At 38.6% G+C, this 20,742-nt stretch overlaps 1 protein-coding gene across 1 annotated transcript in view; it reads right to left on the bottom strand.

Annotated features, from left to right (window-relative positions):
- HMCN1 (hemicentin 1) overlaps nucleotides 1-20,742 on the bottom strand; it is a 537,733-nt gene that overhangs the window by 29,084 nt on the left and 487,907 nt on the right. Inside the window, exons 94-100 of the mRNA XM_068985901.1 lie at nucleotides 20,173-20,322; nucleotides 19,736-19,873; nucleotides 18,300-18,421; nucleotides 17,431-17,668; nucleotides 9,843-9,905; nucleotides 8,427-8,546; nucleotides 7,395-7,529 (exon numbers count right to left, since the gene is read on the bottom strand). Of these exons, the coding sequence (XP_068842002.1) occupies nucleotides 7,395-7,529; nucleotides 8,427-8,546; nucleotides 9,843-9,905; nucleotides 17,431-17,668; nucleotides 18,300-18,421; nucleotides 19,736-19,873; nucleotides 20,173-20,322 (966 nt within the window). The remainder of the gene's footprint in view (nucleotides 1-7,394; nucleotides 7,530-8,426; nucleotides 8,547-9,842; nucleotides 9,906-17,430; nucleotides 17,669-18,299; nucleotides 18,422-19,735; nucleotides 19,874-20,172; nucleotides 20,323-20,742) is intronic.

Raw genomic sequence — 20,742 nt, 5'->3', positions numbered from 1 at the left:
TTTCCTATTTGGAACCAGTCTGTTGTTCCATGTCCAGTTCTGACTGTTGCTTCCTGACCTGCATACAAGTTTCTCAAGAGGCAGGTTAGGTGGTCTGATATTCCCATCTCTTTCAGAATTTTCCACAGTTTATTGTGATCCACACAATCAAAGGCTTTGGCATAGTCGATAAAGCAGAAATAGATGTTTTTCTGGAACTCTCTGGCTTTTTCCATGATCCAGCAGATGTTGTCAATTTGATCTCTGGTTCCTCTGCCTTTTCGAAAACCAGCTTGAACGTCAGGGAGTTCATGGTTCACGTATTGCTGAAGTCTGCCTTGGAGAATTTTGAGCATTACTTTACTAGCATGTGAGATGAGTGCAATTGTGAGGTAGTTTGAGCATTCTTTGGCATTGCCTTCTTTGGAATTGGAATGAAAACTGACCTTTTCCAGTCCTGTGGCCACTGCTGAGTTTTCCAAACTTGCTGGCATATTGAGTGCAGCACTTTCACAGCATCATCTTCCAGGATTTGAAACAGCTCAGCTGGAATTCCATCACCTCCACTAGCTTTGTTCGTAGTGATGCTTTCTAAGGCCCACTTGACTTCACATTCCAGGATGTCTGGCTCTAGATGAGTGATCACACCATTGTAATTATCCGGGTCATGAAGATCTTTTTTGTACAGTTCTTCTGTGTATTCTTGCCACCTCTTCTTAATATCTTCTGCTTCTGTTAGGTCCATACCATTTCTGTCCTTTATGGAGCCCATCTTTGCATGAAATGTTCCCTTGGTATCTCTAATTTTCTTGAAGAGATCTCTAGTCTTTCCCATTCTGTTCTTTTCCTCTATTTCTTTGCATTGATCGCTGAAGAAGGCTTTCTTATCTCTTCTTGCTATTCTCTGGAACTCTGCATTCAGACGCTTATATCTTTCCTTTTCTCCTTTGTTTTTCGCCTTTCTTCTTTTCACAGCTATTTGTAAGGCCTCCCCCAGACAGCCATTTTGCTTTTTTGCATTTCTTTTCCATGGGGATGGTCTTGATCCCTGTCTCCTGTACAATGTCACGAACCTCATTCCATAGTTCATCAGGCACTCTATCTGTCAGATCTAGACCCTTAAATCTATTTCTCACTTAGGTAGGTTTATTCTGAGGCATTTTAATCTTTTTGCTGTGATGGTAAATGGGATTGTCTCCTTAATTTATTCTTGTTACTTGTAATTTTTTCTAATCTTTTGCTGTTAGTATATAGAAGTGAAACAGACTTCTGGGTATTAGCTTTGTATCCTGAAAATTTCCCCAATAAAATTTTGAGCTCTAGCAGCTTTCTGGTAGCATCTTTAGTATTTTATATGTATAGTATAATGTAACCTGCAAAGAGTGACATCTTTACAGCTTCTTTTCCAATTTGGATTCCTTTTATTTCTTTCTTCTCTGGCTTCCATGACTAAGGCTTGCAAAATTATATTGAGTAAAAGTGGTGAGAGTGGACATCCTTGTCTTGTTCCTGATCTTAGAAGAAAAGCTTTCAGCTTTTCTCCATTGAGCATGATGTTTGCTGTGGGTATGTCATATGGCTTTTATTATGCTGAGTTAAGTTCCCTTTATCCCCACTTTCTGGAGAGTTTTTTCATAAAGAGATGTTGATTTTTGTCAAAAGCTTTTTCTGCATATATTGAGATGATCATATGGGTTTATTCTTCAGTCTGCTACTGTGGTATATCACACTAATTGATTTGCAGATATTAAAAAATTCTTGCATCCCTGGGATAAATCCCATTTGGTCATGGTATATGATTCTCTTAATGTATTGTTGGATTTGGTTTGCTAATATTTTGTTGTGGGTTTTTGAATCTGTGTTCCTCAGTGATATTCACCTGTAAGTTTTCCTTTTTGGGGTGTCTGTCTGGTTTTCATATCAAAGTGATGGTGTCCCCATTGAATGAGTTTCAATTTCAGTACTTGTGATTGGTTTGTTCATGAAAGTCACTCAGTCATGTCCAACTCTTTGTGACTCTGTAGTCCCTGGAATTCTCCAGGTCAGAATTCTGGAGTGGGTAGCCTTTCTCTTCTCCAGGGGATCTTCCCAACCAGGGACTGAACCAAGGTCTCCTGCATTGCAGGCAGATTCTTTACCAGCTGAGCCACAAGGGAAGCCCAGGAGTATTGGAGTGGGTAGTCTATCCATTCTCCAGTGGTTTTTCCTGGAACTGAATGGAGTCTCCTCCATTGCCTGCATATTCTTTACCAACTGAGCTACGGTCTGTTCTATTTATTCCTGATTCAGTTTTAGGAGACTGTACCTTCCAAGGAATTTGTTCATTTCTTCTAGGTTGTCCATTTTATTGGCATATAGCTGTTTGTAGTAGTCTCTTAAAATCCTCTGTATTTCTGTGGTATCATTTGTAATTTCTCCTTTTTATTTCTAATTTTATTGATTTGAGACCTCTCTCTTTTTTTGATGACTCTGGCTAAAGCTTTATCGATTTTATTTTTTCAAAGAACCATCTTTTAGTTTAACTCATCTTTTCTAATTTTTTTTGGTCTGTATTTCAATTATTTTTGCTCTGATCTTTATGATTTATTCCTTTCTACTAACTTTGGGTTTGCTTGTTCTTCTTTCTTTCGTTGCTCTAGGTGTAAGGTAGGTTGTTTATTTGAAATTTTTCTTGTTTCCTGAGGTAAGATTGTATTGCTATAAACTTCTCTCTTAAACTGCTTTTGCTGCATCTCAACGTTTTTGGATCGTTGTGTTTTCATTTGTCTGAGTCTTTTTTTATTTCCTCTTCGATTTCTTCAATGATCCTTTTTTTTTCTTTTTGTCATTTAGTCTCCATGTGTTTGCATTTTGGGCAGTTTTTTTTTTTTTTTTTTTATAGTTGATGTCTAATTTCATAGTGCTGTGGTTGCAAAAGAAATTTCAGTTTTATATACCAGAGTTTTCTTTGTGGCTCAGTATGTGATTGATCATGGAAAATGTTCCATGTGCACTTGAGAAGAATGTATATTCTGCTACCTTTGGATGACATGCTCTATACATATGGATTGAGTCCATCAAGTCTAATGTGTCCTTTAAGGCCTATGTTTCCTTATTGACTTTTTTCTCTGATCCATTCATTGAGGTAAGTGGGGCATTGAAGTCCCCACTATTCTTGTGTTTCTGTTGACTTGTACTTTAATGGCTATTAGCATTTGTCTTATATATTGAGGTGCTCCTATGTTGGGTACATGTGTATTTGCAACTATTATCTTTTGGGATCGATCCTTTGATCATGTAGTATTCTTCCTTGTCTTTTGTAACAGTCTTTATTTTAAAGTCTATTTTGTCTGATATGACTGTCACTACTCTAGCTTTCTTTTAATTTCCATTTGCATGGAATACCTATTTCGACTCCCTCACTTTGTCTGTATAGTCTCTAGATATGAAGTGGGTCTCTTAGACAATATAGATGAAAGTATTTATTAGTATGTATGTTCTTATTGCCATTTTGTTAATTCTTTAGGATTTGCTTTTGTAGGTACCTTCCTCTTTTGTTCTATTCTGTTGTGATTTTATAACTATCTTTGGTGTTGTGCTTGGATTGATCTTTCTTTTTTGTGTATATATCTATCATAGATTTTTGGTTTGCAGCTATTAATACCATGAAGTTTTTATATAGCAGTCTATAACATACAAGATTGTTTTAAGTTGCTGGTCTCTTAATTTCAAATGCATTTCCAATATCCTGCATTTGTACTCTCCTCATGATTTCTGGTTTGATACCTTTTTTGTCTGTAAATTATTTTCTATCTTTACAGTTTGTTTGACTTTACTGATGAACTTTCCCATTTGTAATTTTCTTTTTTTTCAGTTGTGGCCTTTTCTTTTCCACCTAGAGAAGTTTCTTCAGCATTTGTTGTAAAGCTGGTTTGGTGGTGCTAAATTCTCTTAGCTTTTGCTTGTCTATAAAACCTTTGATTTCTCTGTTGAATCGGAATGAGAGTCTTGCTGGGTAGAGTATTCTTGTTTATAGGTTTTCCCCTTTCATCGCTTTAAATATATCATGCCAGTTCTTTCAAGCTGCACAGTTTCTGCTGAAAAGTCAGATGATAACCATATGGGGATTCCCTTGTATGTTACTTGTTGCTTTCCATATTTTTTTTTTTGGTCTTTAATTTTTGTCAGTTTGATAAATATGTGTCTTGGTGTCTTCCTCCTTGGGTTTATCCTGTATGGGACTCTGTGCTTCTAGGACTTGAATGTCTACTTTCCCAAGTTAGGGAAGCTTTTGGCTATTTCTTCAAATATTTTCTCAGGACCTTTCTCTTCTCCTTCTGGGACCCCTTTAATGTGAATTTTGGTGCTTTAATGTCTGAGAGGTCTGTTAAACTGTTCTCATTTCTTTTCATTCTTTTTTCCTTATTCTGTTCTGTGGCAGTGATTTCCACCAATACCAATCTCTCTTCAAGTTCACTTAACTTGCTCTTCTGCCTCATTTATTCTGGTACTGATTCTGTCAAGTGTATCTTTTTATTCTTCTAGTGTAGTTTTCATTTCACTTACTGTATTGCTCAACTTTTTTTTTTTCTGGTTTTCTAGGTCTTTGTGACACATTTCAGGTGTCTCTTCAGTCTCTTCCTCCATTGTCTTTCTGAGATCTTGGATCATTTTTACTGTCATATCTGAATTCTTTTTCAGTCTGATTGCCTTACTGCACTTCACTTCATTGTTCTTCTGGGCTTTTATCTTCTTCCTTCAGTTGGAACATACTTCTCTGCTGACTCATTGTGTCTAACTTTCTGTGTCTGTGGCCTCCTTTTCTCAGGCTGCAGGTGCGTAATTATGCTTGCTTCTGGAATCCGCCTCTGCTGCATGATGGTGGTCCAGAGGCTTGTACAGGCTTCCTAGTGGGAGGGATTGGTGCCTGCCCACTGGTGCAGCTGGGTCTTGTCTCTCTGGTAGGCAGGGCCATGTCAGGGCCATAGCTGTGAGCTCAGGCTTTAGGCAGTCTGTGTGTGTTTTCACCCTGTTGGTTGTTTGACCTGAGGTGTCCAAGCAGACGAGCCCACAGTCTGTTGGGTGGGCCCAGGTCTTGCTATTGAGACCTCTGAGAAAGCTCATGCCAGTGAATATTCCCTGGAGCCTCTGCCTCTCGAGTCCTCGCCCACAGAGTGAGCGTGAGCTGACCCCTCCCCTCCATGAGCTGACCCCTCCCTCCAAAAGACCCACAGGTAGGTATGGCCCAGGCTCTTCTGTAGTCACTGCTTTACTATGTTCCAGGGCATGTAAACCTTGTGTGTGCCCGCCAAGAGTTTTCTCCCAGTCCTGTGGAGCTCCTGGCCTTCAAAGTCAAATGCTCTGGGGGCTTGTCCACCCAGGGTCAGACTCACAGGCTAGGGTGCCTGCCATGTGGAGCTCAGAACTCTCACTCCATGGGAGAACCTCTGTGATACAAATATTTTTCACTTTGTGGGTTGTCCACCAGGTAGGAATGAAATTTGATTACATCACACATGTGCCCCTTCTATCATCTCATTGTGGCTTCTTCTTCATCTATGGATGTACAGAATATCTTTTCTGGTATCTGTCAGTCTTTTTCATTTGGCAGTTAGTTTTAAGTTTGGTGATTTCATGACAGGAGGTGAGTTCAAGTCCTTCTACTCCCCCATTTTGTCTGCTCCCTGCTCTGTGATCATATACCTTTAGAAGATTTTCTTTGTGCAGTTTTTCTTCTTTTGCTTGGCCTCTTATCCTTTTTACCCTTCTTGTTCTCCAAAGCCAACCTACATTAACAATCTAATATAAATAACATCTATAGTTAATATAGAAATGGTAATAACATATTCTTTTATGTACACCCATAGCTCTCCCTAAATATATAAATACACTTCCTTTTTTCTTTTGTTGCTGTTTGTTTTCCAGTCACAATCTTTTCTACATAAGGTACATATGCTTTCCTATATCTTAAGTGTTCTCACTAAAGGATGTCTCATGGAAATTCCTCTAAGCCAAACAGCAGAGCTTCATTCCATTCTTTATAATGACAGATATAATGGTTTATGGTATAGATATGCCATAATTCATTCATTCTTTTTACTATTGATAAGAATTTAGCTTTGTATCCACTGTATCTTTGTTTGGAAAATCCTGCCAGCAGCTTTATTTCTAATTGCTAAAACGTGGAAGTGCCAAGATGCCCTTTCGTAGGTGAATGAATAGATAAATTGTGGTAGAGTCATCCAATGGATTATTTTTCAGCACTAAAAAGAAAGGCGCTATCAACCAATGAAAAGACATGGAGGAAACATACATGTATATTACTAAGTGAAAGAAGCTAATCTGAAAAGGTTAAATGCTACATAATTCCAACTATATGACATTATGGAAAAGGTAAAGCGAGAGAGACAATAAAAATATCAGTGTTCCCAGAGTTTGGGGGAGGGAAGGATGACGAGGTGAAGCATAGATTTTTTGGGTAGGGAAGTGATCCTGCATGATACTACAATGGAGGATACATGACATTGGAATATAGAACATCAAGAGTAAATGCTAATGTAAACAACAGACTTTCGGTTGTAATGATGTGTCAATGTAGGTTTATCCTTGGTAAAAAATGTACCACTCTAGAAGGAATTTGATAGTAGGGGAGGCTGTGAAGGAGTTGGGGCAGGGAGAATTTGGAAAATCTCTTTCTGTTCTACTCAAATTTGCTGTGAATCTAAAATTCTTCTAGAAAATAAGTTTTATATCCAAAGTCCTGCAATAAATAGTAATCTTATGGAGATTTTTTTTTTAATAAGAGAAAAGGTTTATTTCTATGCACATAGGTGCCAACCAAAAAAGTAACATGTTTCATGGTGAAAGTTAAAGGCTTTTAAACCAGACTTAACAGCAGAAATGAAGAGGGGATAATTGGCTTCTATGAGAAGAACAGACAGGGTTCTTCAGAAAACAATGAGATAAGAGACTATATGATAATGTTTGTCTGTACAAGGATGAGTGATTTTTGCATCTTCTTCAGGATCATAAAATACCGTGCAGGAGAGATTTATGGTAGGGTTACTCTATGTCTCTCTCCTGGGACTAGACTCTACCCTGAAGAGGTAATTGATAGTCATGGTCATTTCTCAGAAGTTTCTGCTTTTACTCAGGTGAGGGGACCTCTAAGAAGGCTTTCTTGTACATCGGTTGAATCTCAAGTATGAAACAGATTCTATTAAGATCATGCTGTATGATCTCCACTCTCAAGTATTATAGGCAAGTTTTATTCAAAATCACTGTTACAAATACTTAAAATAGCCATAGAATATTACGTTTAAATATTTTACTACGAAGCTCAATCTATTAAATGGAGTTCAACCTAAATGGTCCAACAGGCAGGGTTTTTAACTCTTAGTATAATGAAGATAAAGCAAGGGCTTCCATTTATGTACCTTGACAACTCAGCCCATCACTGGTTCTTCGAAAGCCAATTCCACAGCGGACTACACAGCGATAGGATCCGATGGTATTATCACAGTCCTGACCAGCATGGCAGGTGTATCCACCCAAAGCACACTCATCAATATCTGCAACAAAGTGATTCATTTAACTAAGGGGAGTGGGAAAAAAAAAACCCACTTAAGAACCTGCTGTGAAATAAGAATAAGGAAAGCAATGAGTGACACTTGAAATACACAAGAGCAAGAATGTTGAATTTGGGGGTAGGTCCCTTCAGATGAGTTGAAGAGCTGACAAGCTCACAGCAGACAGTGTGTGTCTTCAAAGACCAAGCCATCCATCAGACCACTTATAAATTAGATGACTGAAAAAAGGTACTTCTTTTTAACATCTGAGTTCTCATTTGTAAAATGAGGATAATATCTATCTCTCAGTACTGCTTTAAAAATTAAAGGAAATAATGTATACAAAGTGCCCAATCCATACTGGCCATTCCCACAGAAGTTATTCCTATGCCCTGTTATGTCCTTACTCCCTCTCTCTTTTGTATTTAGATGGAGGCCTACTTGGGCATAGAGGGAGAAATCCTTTTTTTCATTTTTAATTTATAAATTAGGCTCCTATATAATTTCTAACTTTGAAGCATACCTAGAATTTGATAGAAATGTGTGATTTCTTTTTGTAACGTTCCTAAAGTCCTACCAGGATTGTGCAGTTCACTTAAATTCTTTATAACCTTATTTTTCCTTGGTGTTATCCCTGTAAAATGCATATGGTAATAGGCCTGGCTGCCTCTCATTGTCTTTTGGTTATTGAGTGAATCATTAGAGGCATCCCTGCCCACAGAGTGCCCCATATGAAGGCAGTGTGTGAGCAGTCTTCTCTCTGCCTTACTTTTTCAACTTAATGAAGGCAGAGGCAGAAAGAGTAGTAAAGAAGAGCCCTGGTCTTCCATGCTTTCTCTAGGTCGGAGATTGCCATGTCCGTTGCTTAAATGTGTTGATTAAATTTAGCCGTGTAACTACCTTGACAAGTTCTTCCATCGGCAGCTATGGTGAGGCCTTTGGGGCAGGAGCAATAATAGGTTCCCATGGCATTGTGACAGAGATGAGAGCAGGGATTCCCTGCGGCACATTCATCTTCATCTGGAAGAAGAAACAAGACCCAATTAGTATGGAGAAGCCTTACATTCAAGGAGTTATTAAAGTGGGTGAAAAGAGCTGTCTGTAGAGGCCAATGAACGGATCCAATGTAACAGAAAATGCTCCATATGCCACAGAACAGAAACACAAAATGAAATTACTTTTGGGTCCTCACATTATCTCTGACAGTGGCTGCATTAATTTTAAAACAACAATGGTGAAAGCTAAGACATAATGACCATTTACTGTGATTGCAATGCTTTTTATTATTCCTATGTTAACTCATCTCAACATTCCTAGGAGGTAAGTATTTTTATTCCTATTCTCATTTGCATGCTAAAACTGAGGAACAAAGAGGTTAACTAAATTGCTGAAGGCCACATAGGTCATTATCGGCAGAGCTGGGATTTGAACCTGGGCAGTACAGTTTCTAAAGACGACCTTTTTATCGCTGTGTGATGTTTCACTGCACACCAGCAAAAAGAAAAGCACTGTGTATGCCAGTTTGAGCTCCTCTAGCCATTTATTTAGCTGTTTACTGAACTGTGACTCTCCTGCACTGGCACACGGATAGCACAAGGCAGGTTTAGTCATCAGTCCTCCACCCACAATCCAGCCCTGTGCTGCTGCTGCTAAATCACTTCAGTCGTGTCCGATCTGTGCGACTCCATAGATGGCAGCCCACCAGGCCCGGCCGTCCTTGGGATTCTCCAGGCAAGAACACTGGAGTGGGTTGCCATTTCCTTCTCCAATGCATGAAAGTGAAAAGTTGAAAGTGAAGTCGCTCAGTTGTGCCCGACTCTTAGTGACCCCATGGACTGCAGCCTACCAGGCTCCTCCGTCCATGGGATTCTCCAGGCAAGAGTACTGGAGTGGGCTGCCATTGCCATCTCCAGCCCTGTGCTACAACTGGGCAATTCTAGGGTTAAGTGACTTAGAGTTGAATTACTGCTGTTTCACATTCGTGCAATCAGGTGGCCAAACATAGTCCAGTGTTTGGTTCCTGTGTTCAGTCTACCCCTGTACTTGATCATGATCCCTTACACACTTGATTGTGGAACTAACTGACACAGCACGGGCTTTGTATCTATCTGAAATTCAAATCTAGCTCTGCCATCTGATAGCTGAGTGAACTTAGGCACTCAACTTCTTCACATCTCAATTTCCTCACCTATAAAATGAGACACTTAGAGGATATTGTGATTAATAAATATCTAGCAAAATGACAGTAAATGTCCATTAAGGATAACATGAACAGATTATGAAAAACAAAAATGCATCATTTATTGTTATACTTACCAGCACAAAAGGGTCCGACCGAGTCTAAGGCAAACCCAGAGGGACACTGATTACTGCGTTCTCCTACCATAGAGACAAAAGCAAAATTAATTGACTTGTTAGAACTTTAGCACCTTCTTTCTTTCCAGAACCATCCTCCCTGGGAAGATGTGCCCAAAGTGGAACACATGACGCAGCAAATGCAATAGGTGAAAACAAGCAGAATGGAAACATTTTCCTGTTTCCCAACCGAGAACTAAATGAATCATAGTGCAGAGATTGTTGGCAAGCAGCCAGTGGAAGCAGATTTTCTGCCTAAGTAGTTTACATGAATCAAAAGAAAATTAATTATTCTTTGATAACAAAAAAGGATACAAATCAATGTGACTGCCAGACATAACCACAGGCAAAATCCTATTCTTCCAGCCATTTACTTTTTCTGTTTTAGAAGTAGGAGTGGTATTTTGAAAACCTTTAAAATAATTTATGCCAGTGAAAAACAAACTCTAATGAAGAAAACCTCTCCTTTTGTCAATTTCCACTGGCACAGTGAAGCATCTGGGTCAAAGTTTCTTTGTGTGTAACCAAGTATTCTTTCCATGTAGTCAAAGCAAGAAACAGGCATATCGTTATGGAATAGATGTCAGATTAGTGTTAGAAGAAAACATACAAACAAGAATAGGTAGCTTAGGGAATCTCTTTTCTTAGGAAGTAACTCTGTTTTGATGGATGTAAGTTATTTTACAAATATAAACATTAATGAGATGCAAAAACTTAAACTCATTTTCAAGTTACCAAAGTAATATAAACACACACACACACCCTAAAAGACAATCATTGACATAATAGATTTCTCTTTAAGGGGAATTTTATTTAAGTCATATAATACACCGAGTTTATATTCAATCTCTTAGATATTATCTTAGATTTTCCTTCAATTCCAAATACATGAGATGGTTTACTTTTATTGCTTTAGGTGTTCTTCATAGAGTGAGTCTGGGTATTTATTTTTCATATTCATTCTACTTTGGAGAGTCTCTGATTGCAAAATTATTTAAGCCCTGCTGAGACCATGACACTTTTCAAAAGTCTCATATTTGTGGAGGGAGGAAGAAATACTACTCCAGTGAATATAGTTCCTTGACTAGAAAGCTAAAGCCATACTTGCTATTTCTAGGCAATCAAACTGCTTAAAACCTTGAAGAGAAAGCAGAGGTTCATGATCCATTTCCTCTCCAAGTGTAAAAATGACCCTGAGAGTATTCAAGCCTTCCTGCACCTTCAAGGCAATGGGGCAGGATGGATGGGATAGAAATGTTTGCTAAATGATTGTTGACTGTCATAGAGTACTATGAGCTTCGTGTGCTATATTACATTTAAATCTCAGAATTCCCCGACTCCCGTCATAACCAATTTTCAGATGAAGAATTTGAGACTGAGGTCATGTAATTAACCTAAAGTCAAAAGTAATAAAATTATAAAGATAATCTGGAACAAGGATTTAGATGCAAGTCCTTGCGACCTTCAACCACTGAATTCAAGAATACAATTCAGATGACCCAATCTCATTGCTTTTTGTGGCAGAGTAATTATACAGTGGAAGTGAGAAATAGATTTAAGGGCGTAGATCTGATAGATAGAGTACCTGATGAACTATGGAATGAGGTTCGTGACATTGTACAGGAGACAGGGATCAAGACCATCCCCATGGAAAAGAAATGCAAAAAAGAAAAATGGCTGTCTGGGGAGGCCTTACAAGTAGCTGTGAAAAGAAGAGAGGCGAAAAGCAAAGGAGAAAAGGAAATATATAAGCATCTGAATGCAGAGTTCCAAAGTATAGCAAGAAGAGATAAGAAAGCGTTCTTCAGCGATCAATGCAAAGAAATAGAGGAAAAGAACAGAATGGGAAAGACTAGAGATCTCTTCAAGAAAATTAGAGATACCAAGGGAACATTTCATGCAAAGATGGGCTCGATAAAGGACAGAAATGGTATGGACCTAACAGAAGCAGAAGATATTAAGAAGAGGTGGCAAGAATACATGGAAGAACTGTACAAAAAAGATCTGCACGACCCAGATAATCATGATGATGTGATCACTCATCTAGAGCCAGACATCCTGGAATGTGAAGTCAAGTGGGCCTTAGAAAGCATCACTACGAACAAAGCTAGTGGAGGTGATGGAATTCCAGTTGAGCTGTTTCAAATCCTGGAAGACGATGCTGTGAAAGTGCTGCACTCAATATACCAGCAAGTTTGGAAAACTCAGCAGTGGCCACAGGACTGGAAAAGGTCAGTTTTCATTCCAATTCCAAAGAAAGGCAATGCCAAAGAATGCTCAAACTACCGCACAATTGTACTCATCTCACATGCTAGTAAAGTAATGCTCAAAATTCTCCAAGGCAGACTTCAGCAATACGTGAACCATGAACTCCCTGACGTTCAAGCTGGTTTTTGAAAAGGCAGAGGAACCAGAGATCAAATTGCCAACATCTGCTGGATCATCAAAAAAGCAAGAGAGTTCCAGAAAAACATCTATTTCTGCTTTATTGACTACGCCAAAGCCTTTGACTGTGTGGATCACAATAAACTGGAAAATTCTGAAAGAGATGGGAATACCAGACCACCTAACCTGCCTCTTGAGAAATCTGTATGCAGGTCAGGAAGCAACAGTTAGAACTGGACATGGAACAACAGACTCGTTCTAAATAGGAAAAGGAGTACATCAAGGCTGTATATTGTCCCCCTGCTTATTTAACTTGTATGCAGAGTACATCATGAGAAATGCTGGACTGGAAGAAACACAAGCTGGAATCAAGATTGCTGGGAGAAATATCAATAACCTCAGATATGCAGATGACACCACCCTTATGGCAGAAAGTGAAGAGGAGCTAAAAAGCCTCTTGATGAAAGTGAAAGAGGAGAGTGAAAAAGTTGGCTTAAAGCTCAACATTCAGAAAACAAAGCTCATGGCATCTGGTCCCATCACTTCATGGCAAATAGATGGGGAAACAGTGGAAACAGTGTCAGGCCTTATTTTGGGGGGCTCCAAGATCACTGCAGATGGTGACGGCAACCATGAAATTAAAAGACACTTACTCCTTGGAAGAAAAGTTATAACCTAGATAGCATATTCAAAAGCAAAGACATTACTTTGCCAACTAAGGTCCATCTAGTCAAGGCTATGGTTTTTCTGTGGTCATGTATGGATGTGAGAGTTGGACTGTGAAGAAGGCTGAGCGCCGAAGAATTGATGCTTTTGAACTGTGGTGTTGGAGAAGACTCTTGAGGGTCCCTTGGACTGCAAGGAGAGCCAACCAGTCCATTCTGAAGGAGATCAACCCTGGGATTTCTTTGGAAGGAATGATGCTAAAGCTTAAGCTCCAGTACTTTTGCCACCTCATGCAAAGAGTTGACTCATTGGAAAAGACTCTGATGCTGGGAGAGATTGGGGGCAGGAGGAGAAGGGGACGACCCAGGATGGGATGGCTGGATGGCATCACAGACTCGATTGACGTGAGTCTGAGTGAACTCCGTGAGATGGTGATGGACAGGGAGGCCTGGCGTGCTGCGATTCATGGGGTCGCAAAGAGTCGGACACGACTGAGCGACTGAACTGAACTGAATGTTCCATTATGTATATGCACTACATCTTCTTTATCTATTCATCTGTGAATGGACATTTAGGTTGCTTCCAATGTCCTGGCTATTGTAAACAGTGCTATGATTATTACTGGATGCAGATGTCTTTTTCAATTATGGTTTTCTCAGGGCAAATGCTCAGTAGTGGAATGCTGGGTCATATGGTAGTTCTATTTTTAGTTTTTTAAGGAACCTTCATACTGTTCTCCATAATGACTGTATCTCTGATCTACATTCCCACAAACAGTGCAAGAGAGTTCTCTTTTTCTCCACATCCTCTCCAGCATTTTTTATATATAGATTTTCTGGTGATGGCCATTCTGACCTGTGTGAAATGGTAATACTTCATTGTAGTTTTGATCTGTATGTCTCTAATAATTAGTAATTATGATCATCTTTTCACGTGTCTCTTGGTCATCTGTGTGTCTTCTTTAGAGATGTCTGTCACACAGAGTGAAGTAAGAAAAAAAATATTAATACATGTATATGGAATCTAGAAAGATGGTCCAGATGAACCTATTTGCAGGGCAGGAATAAGAGGCACAGGTGTAGGGAACGGATGTGTGGACACGCCAGGGGGAGAGGCAGGTGGGCTGAATTGGGAGCTGGCATTGACATATGTGTGCTGCCATGTGTAAAACAGATGCGGGGAGCCTGCGGTACAGTGCGAGGAGTTCAGCTCTGAGCTGTGTGATGACCTAGAGGTGTGGGAGGGGCAGCTGTACACATACAGCTGGTCCACTTCACTCTGCAGCAGAAACTGACACAATACTGTAAAGCAACTATACCCCAACATAAAGGTTTAAAAGGAATACAATTCAGGTAGTTATAATTCATGCTTCATTGGTATTCACTTATTTACATATGCCTTACTGTAGCCAGTATGTTGTGTACAGCACTGTGTTGGGGCCACAGTTGTAGAAAAATGTGTCACATAAATATAAGTTATTATCTGATAGAAGCTTTAGATTTTTGGTTCTAAACAGGGAGATGGCTTCCATAAGGCGGCATCTGGGAAGTTTCCTGGGAGAGACTTTGGTTGTCCTGATGATGACAGGATTTAATAGGAAGCCTATTTCGTGAGTGGGGTGGACCCCAGGGCAGGTTTTAAATATTGCAATGTGTGGGATAAGGATGCAAGATGAAGATGTGTCCCTTTCCCCAAAAGATTTTTGTGGAATCCAGAAAGCTGTTTGTAATTATCTATGGCTAGAACTCTTCTTCCAATTATTCAACATTTTTGTGTGTGTGATTAAAATATATAATAAACTTTCTAGGAATGCAACTGTCATGTAAATGGATGGTTCATTGTGCATTGTTTTTGTCGGAATGTTACCAAGAATTACTCAGTTTCCTTTGTTTTTAAACATCATACTTGGGCTCTAAATATTGGTTCAGCTATATAAATACTTCTACCTATAATGTCCAAAGATTTTCATATCCAAGTACATAAAATACATATTTTCCTTTTATTCTTTCTCTTGTAGTTAAAGAACGTGACTGAATTATATCGTGATTTTCTTTTTTGACATAGAAGGAAGGTAATACAAAATGTTTGTTTCTGTGTTATGGTAATATATAATTGTAAAAACAAACATTGATACGTATAAAATTCTCTGTACCCTTTCACTTGAGACAAACTACTGCCCAGATTTTTATGCTCTTCCTTGCAGTCACTTCTACCAGTATACTATCATGTTAGTATACTATCAGAATATGCTTCAAAAAATTAAGTTAGGATCTTTATAGACTAATAACTGCCAAATTTTACTGATACTATAATCTATTGGAGAAGTTATTAAAAATATAGATCCCTTGGTTCTGCCCCAGTCAGAATGGCAAAGGAAGAAGCCTGGGAAATTTCTGTTTTCAACCAGTATGAAGGTTTCCTTTGAGTCACTATAATGTGGGCAACCTAGGTTTGGATCGTATAGTAAAGACTAGATACAACAGAATCATTCAGAGGCTGTGTTAAATATACAGACTCCAAGGTCCTACCTTAGACTAGGTAAACCAAAATCTTTGTGTCTAAAAATCTGAACTATCATCAAGCTCTGTACAAGTCTAACTGCATTGTAACCATAGTTCTAGTTTAGACCCAACAAAGAGAAAGAATGTGCTGGTTAAGCAACTCAGAATGCAGGCTTGCCCCCTGGTGGTCATTTAAAAAGAAACTGCAGGTGCACAATTCTTACAACAAACAGGAACAGTAACAACCAATGGGCAACTATATCAGCTGTGATTCACAGAATCATAGTATCCAAGAATAGTAAGAGGTTTTAAATGTCTCAGTGTTTCCTTCTACTGTGGGACTCAAATCCCGCAATAGATAGAAACCATAAAGACCATCAAGCAGTTTCAAGTTTAGAGGACTTGACACAATTGGGTAGAAAGTACATGACTTTTCAAAAATCATCTTAATTCCTCTAGTCCCAGATAATATAAATTCATTTTAACCAAAATATTGTGCTAAAGTTTTAAAAAAAAATTCTATGGAGTATTGGAAAAAGTAGAAGTGGAGAATAAATTTGAAAAGTAGGTATTACTGGGGAAAAGAAAATATAACTTTGTTTCAGTGGCTCTTTTCTCTTGTCCAAGTTAAAGTAACATGCGTAACAATAGTAAAATAAGGTGGTGGTGACGGACGTGGATGGAGAAGGTGTGGGGCTATGAGGCTTCATGAATCTGAGATTAGTTTAAAAAATGTGAATATATTCTTACATTCCTATGACCTCAAATTTGATGAAGCAGTTCTGATGCTGAAGAAGAAAACAGTTATGTGCACAACTGATGAGAACAAGGGTAAACAGTGAAAATGAATTTTTAGTGTATGTGCTAAACATGATCATTTATTTTAGGAAAGCCAGCACAAAGCAAACACACACTCGCCAGACTACTCCAAATCATTTAAAATATACTCATGGGAGCCTAAAGGTCAGTGTTAAAATCATCCAGTTAGTGTCTATAACAACCTCATGCAAGTATCTCCAAGCGTCAAAACCCCATGGGATATGGAATGCTAATTGTCATGGTGCCTCTTACCACTGGAAAACGGTACTTATGAACCTATATGCAGGGCAGGAATGGAGAGGCAGATGTAGAAAATAGACTTGTGAACACAACGGGGGAAGGTGACGGTGGGACAAACGGAGAGAGCAGCACTGAAACATACCCATTACCAAATGTAGAAGAGACAGCTAACGGGAAGCTGCCGCAGAGCGCAGGAGCTCAGCCCAGTGCTCTCTGCAACCAGAGGGGCGGGAGGGGCTGGGAGGCTCCAGAGGGAGGGGACATATGTACCCCTGCAGCCGATTCACACTGTTGTACAGCAGAAATCAACGCAACAAGCTAAAGCAATTATACTCCTAAAAAATGAATATTTAAATAAAACAAAAATGGAAAAGGATATCTCAGAATGTAGATACGTCAGAACCCACCAGCATAGGGGGACTACTAAGATCAAGAGGCGGCAGTTCAAAAGCTGTACTTTCCAAGAACAGCAAATGCCAGCTGGAATTCTGGTGATTACTCCCCCGTTTTTCTTTTAAAGAGAAACTTTGTTTTCTGGATTAGGTTAAAATACACCTTTACATCCTGCTTGAGGAATTTAAAAAAAATCTTGTAAGATTCAAAACAAGAACAAATGGACTTTATTACCCAAAGAAAAATCATTGACAAGAGAATATCTTTTTACATTGCTCTGTGTATATAGGCTAGAACAGTAACAACTCCAATATGCTATTAATATATGAAGATGCATCTTAGCAAACCAAATGTACTAGAATGCTAACTGGATTGGACTTACCATAGGACTTTACTCATAAAACATAGACAACACACATGAAAAACACATTACGTTCAGTCTGTACCTTGACATCCTTATTTTGAATGGCATCAATGCAATTCTTTTACCCATTTAGAAAGGACTACATAGCATAAAGAGCTGGACTTTCCCTTAACCAAATTACCTTTGGAAATTGAAGCATGGATTTTAAAACCCAGTGTCTCTTCTAGCTGGTTGTAGTCAGATTCCACAGAGGATGCATGAAGTGTTTCTACCAAAAAAGGCATTCTTCCCTGTGCCTCATCATAGAAGACAGTGTGGTTCCATGTGTAAGGGACGCTGATGCCATCAATGGTGAACAGCCGGGTTGAGTAGGCATACAGCTGCCCAGCACCTGTTTGAACGTAGTCCTCAGTGTAATCCTAAGAAGGACAATATGGATTTGAGGATCAGCATGGCTTTTTTTTTTTTTTTCTTCTTGAGGGTACTATGATATGTCGAATGAGATAAAAATAAAAATGGCTTAGGGTCTAAAAATATACAGTTCTAAATAAAAATTATAATTGTATAGCAGTGTTCAAACTTAAACTACCTACCATTGTAACTACTTTAGTTTCATAATTTTAGTGTCATAAATGAGAGTTTAATAAGGGACTCAGAGTTGTCGGTCAAGAGTAAAGTAAAAATGTGAAAAGGCGATGGCTATCATTCTTTAATTTCTGGAATACTTTTGTGGATGGTCTATAAAATCTTTTAGGTAAGACTTACTATTCTCTTTGTCTGTAGAAAGTTAAATGGCTTAAATCAACATAGCTCTGATCTTAGTCCTGATAAGCATGGTCATGAAACTACTAAAAGCTTATAAAGACTCCTCCTTAAAGATTTTTAGACAAAGACCACATAGCCATTTCTACCCTTAGTGGTTTAGAGATTTACTCTGCAAAGTGAACAAGGGAAACTATACAAGTTTTCTGTGCTTCTTTAATGTTCTTTGCCTCTTACTCTTACCATTGCTCCAATAAACAGTGAAGGCAAGTTACCCTAACGTTTTACCTTCACAGTGACTTCGGCAGGTGACTGTAGCTGCAGGACGTAGCCACTCACAATGATATCTACCAGTAGAGCACCATCAGAATCCAAGCCCCGGGCAACGTGAGTCATCCGCAAGATTTCTCCTAGGAATTAAAATTTATTCATTTCAACAGCAAATATATATATATGTGTGTGTGTGTGTGTATGTATATATACAGATCCACTTCCCAGTAGTAAAAAATCCACCTGCCAATGTAGGAGGTGCAGGTTCGATTCCTGGGTCAGGAAGATCCCCTGGAGAAGGAAACGACAACCCACTCCAGTATTCTTTCCTGGAAAACTCCATGGACAGAGGAGCCTGGCGGGCTTCAGTCCATGGGGTCACAAAGCCAGATACGACTGAGCATGCACACATGCTGTATCTGTGTATTTTTAAAATATGGTTTGTGTAAGCACACTACAGACTTATTTTTATACCAGTTCAGCTATGTTATGATTTGTGTTTAATCAAGTTTGAAGTATAATAAGAGAAAATAGCACTTAGCCCCCAAATTAAACTTAGATTTACTCAATTAGATTGATTTTGAAATTTTTTTTTTTTTACATATTTTACAAAAATTTCACCCGATTACACTTAGAATTAGGTGAAGGAATCCACACTTTCAACTGACAAGCAACAGCAAGGCAGTTCTACAGAAATGGACTGATTGTCTGTGAGAAGGGGACAGACAGCGTGACCAGGAAGACTGGCAGTAGCCACAAGTCTGGCTCCAGCGCTTTGTTCTTTCTGGTGCTTTTAGAAACAGCAAAGGGGCATCTTAGGAAGTGGATTGCCACACAAAGACCCACATGTCTTGTGGGCTGATTAAAGCTTTGGTTTTCCTCAGCTCTGCTACCTTAAAGATCACTGCTGCAAAGGCAGACCACCTTCGAAGATACTTCATACAAAGGTCTTTAAAAAGTCGTGTGCCCTTGGAAAAGACCCTGAATTGCTAATCCATATGGATTAAGGCTAAGGATAAAGTGAAAAGTCTTTAGATTTGCTTGTTTATATTTCCAATTTTTTGATTGAAGAATCCCCTATCAGATATCATAACTGAATCTCTGGTTCAAAGACAAAAACCTTTAATTAATAGCTATGACTCAGCTTCCTGCTCTGCTTGGCCTTCAAACCCTCTCTAAGGAATTAAAAGAGAACAGATACAGGAAAGATGAAGGAAAAAAACTTTTAGGTTATAAAAATCACTATACTATCTGAAAACATATGGCCTCTTATAGAGCCATGTCAGTAAAAGTTTATAGGAAAATATAAACTTGCTTTTATGTCACTTATGATAAGATGGCAACAAAACTTTGAAAGTATCCTCTGTGGGAACATGTATTTTTCTAAACTGCCAACTTTTACAGCAATCATATTTTTAAATAGCAATAGGATATTAAGTTCGGTTGATACGAACCAGTTGCAAATTCCACTTGGGTTTCTCTCTTGAAAACTGCATTGGTGAGGGTAAAGCCATTGACTGCTTCTCCTATTTCTTTTGCTGTTGTCCAATAAATGGGATTTAGAATAGAAACTATCTTTCTCATTGCTGGACCTAGAGAAAAAAGGGGTAAATAAGATGTCACAGAAAAATATTTACAGCCCATTGTTGTTATTCACAGCAAGTTATTCAAAGGGATGAATTCTAAATATACTTGAATAACAACAAAAATAGCATCTAAAAATGTCAGTTTTTAAAAAGAGTTTACCATTGGGATAAAACTAAGGACTATTACACTGCTCATTTAGTAGTAGCATCCCTAGAAATTTTAAGTGGAAATAATAGATGAAGAAGAATAATGTATGTTTAAAAAAAGAGGCTTATTGACAACTTTTATCAGCAAAGAGACTTACCAAGACTGCGAGGTACATTGGTAATTTTGGCATGTATTATTCTAGTATCAGAGTTTGGGCTATCTGTGACCGTGGCGTTAAGGAAAGCAATTCCAAATTCAACATCATTAATGCTTCCAATAACACTTCCTCTGGCTCGCTGGGGCCCACCTATTGCGGGAAGAGAAAACATTCTTGGAAAGGAAACAATTTCATCAACATTACATCGGAGAAAAGAAAGCCAGTATTCAAAGATGCTCCAAATCTTCTCCCAAACATTTAAAATATCATATGACATCTGAATTTCAGAGTGAAATAAATAAGCTTTCAAAACATTCTACTCCCATGTAACACTCATCATCCTGCATAAATCTAGGATCCTTCCAATCTATGTACATCACAGTATTATTTCACAATCCAAAGAATACACTCAGCGCCCAGTCCCAAAGCCAAAATAAAGTACGTGTTTGGTGATGGTGATGAAATGTTAATAATAATGAGGGTTTATTGAGCCTGTCATGTTCTATAGGAAGCACCTAATATGTTTTAACTCATTCTAGCCAAAATTCTATAAGGTAAGTTTAAATAGCC

This window comes from Capricornis sumatraensis, chromosome 14, assembly GCF_032405125.1.
Source record: "Capricornis sumatraensis isolate serow.1 chromosome 14, serow.2, whole genome shotgun sequence".
Taxonomy (NCBI): Eukaryota; Metazoa; Chordata; class Mammalia; order Artiodactyla; family Bovidae; genus Capricornis; species Capricornis sumatraensis.
Note: the sequence above shows the minus strand (reverse complement) of the source record. Positions and strands in the feature narration are given on the sequence as shown.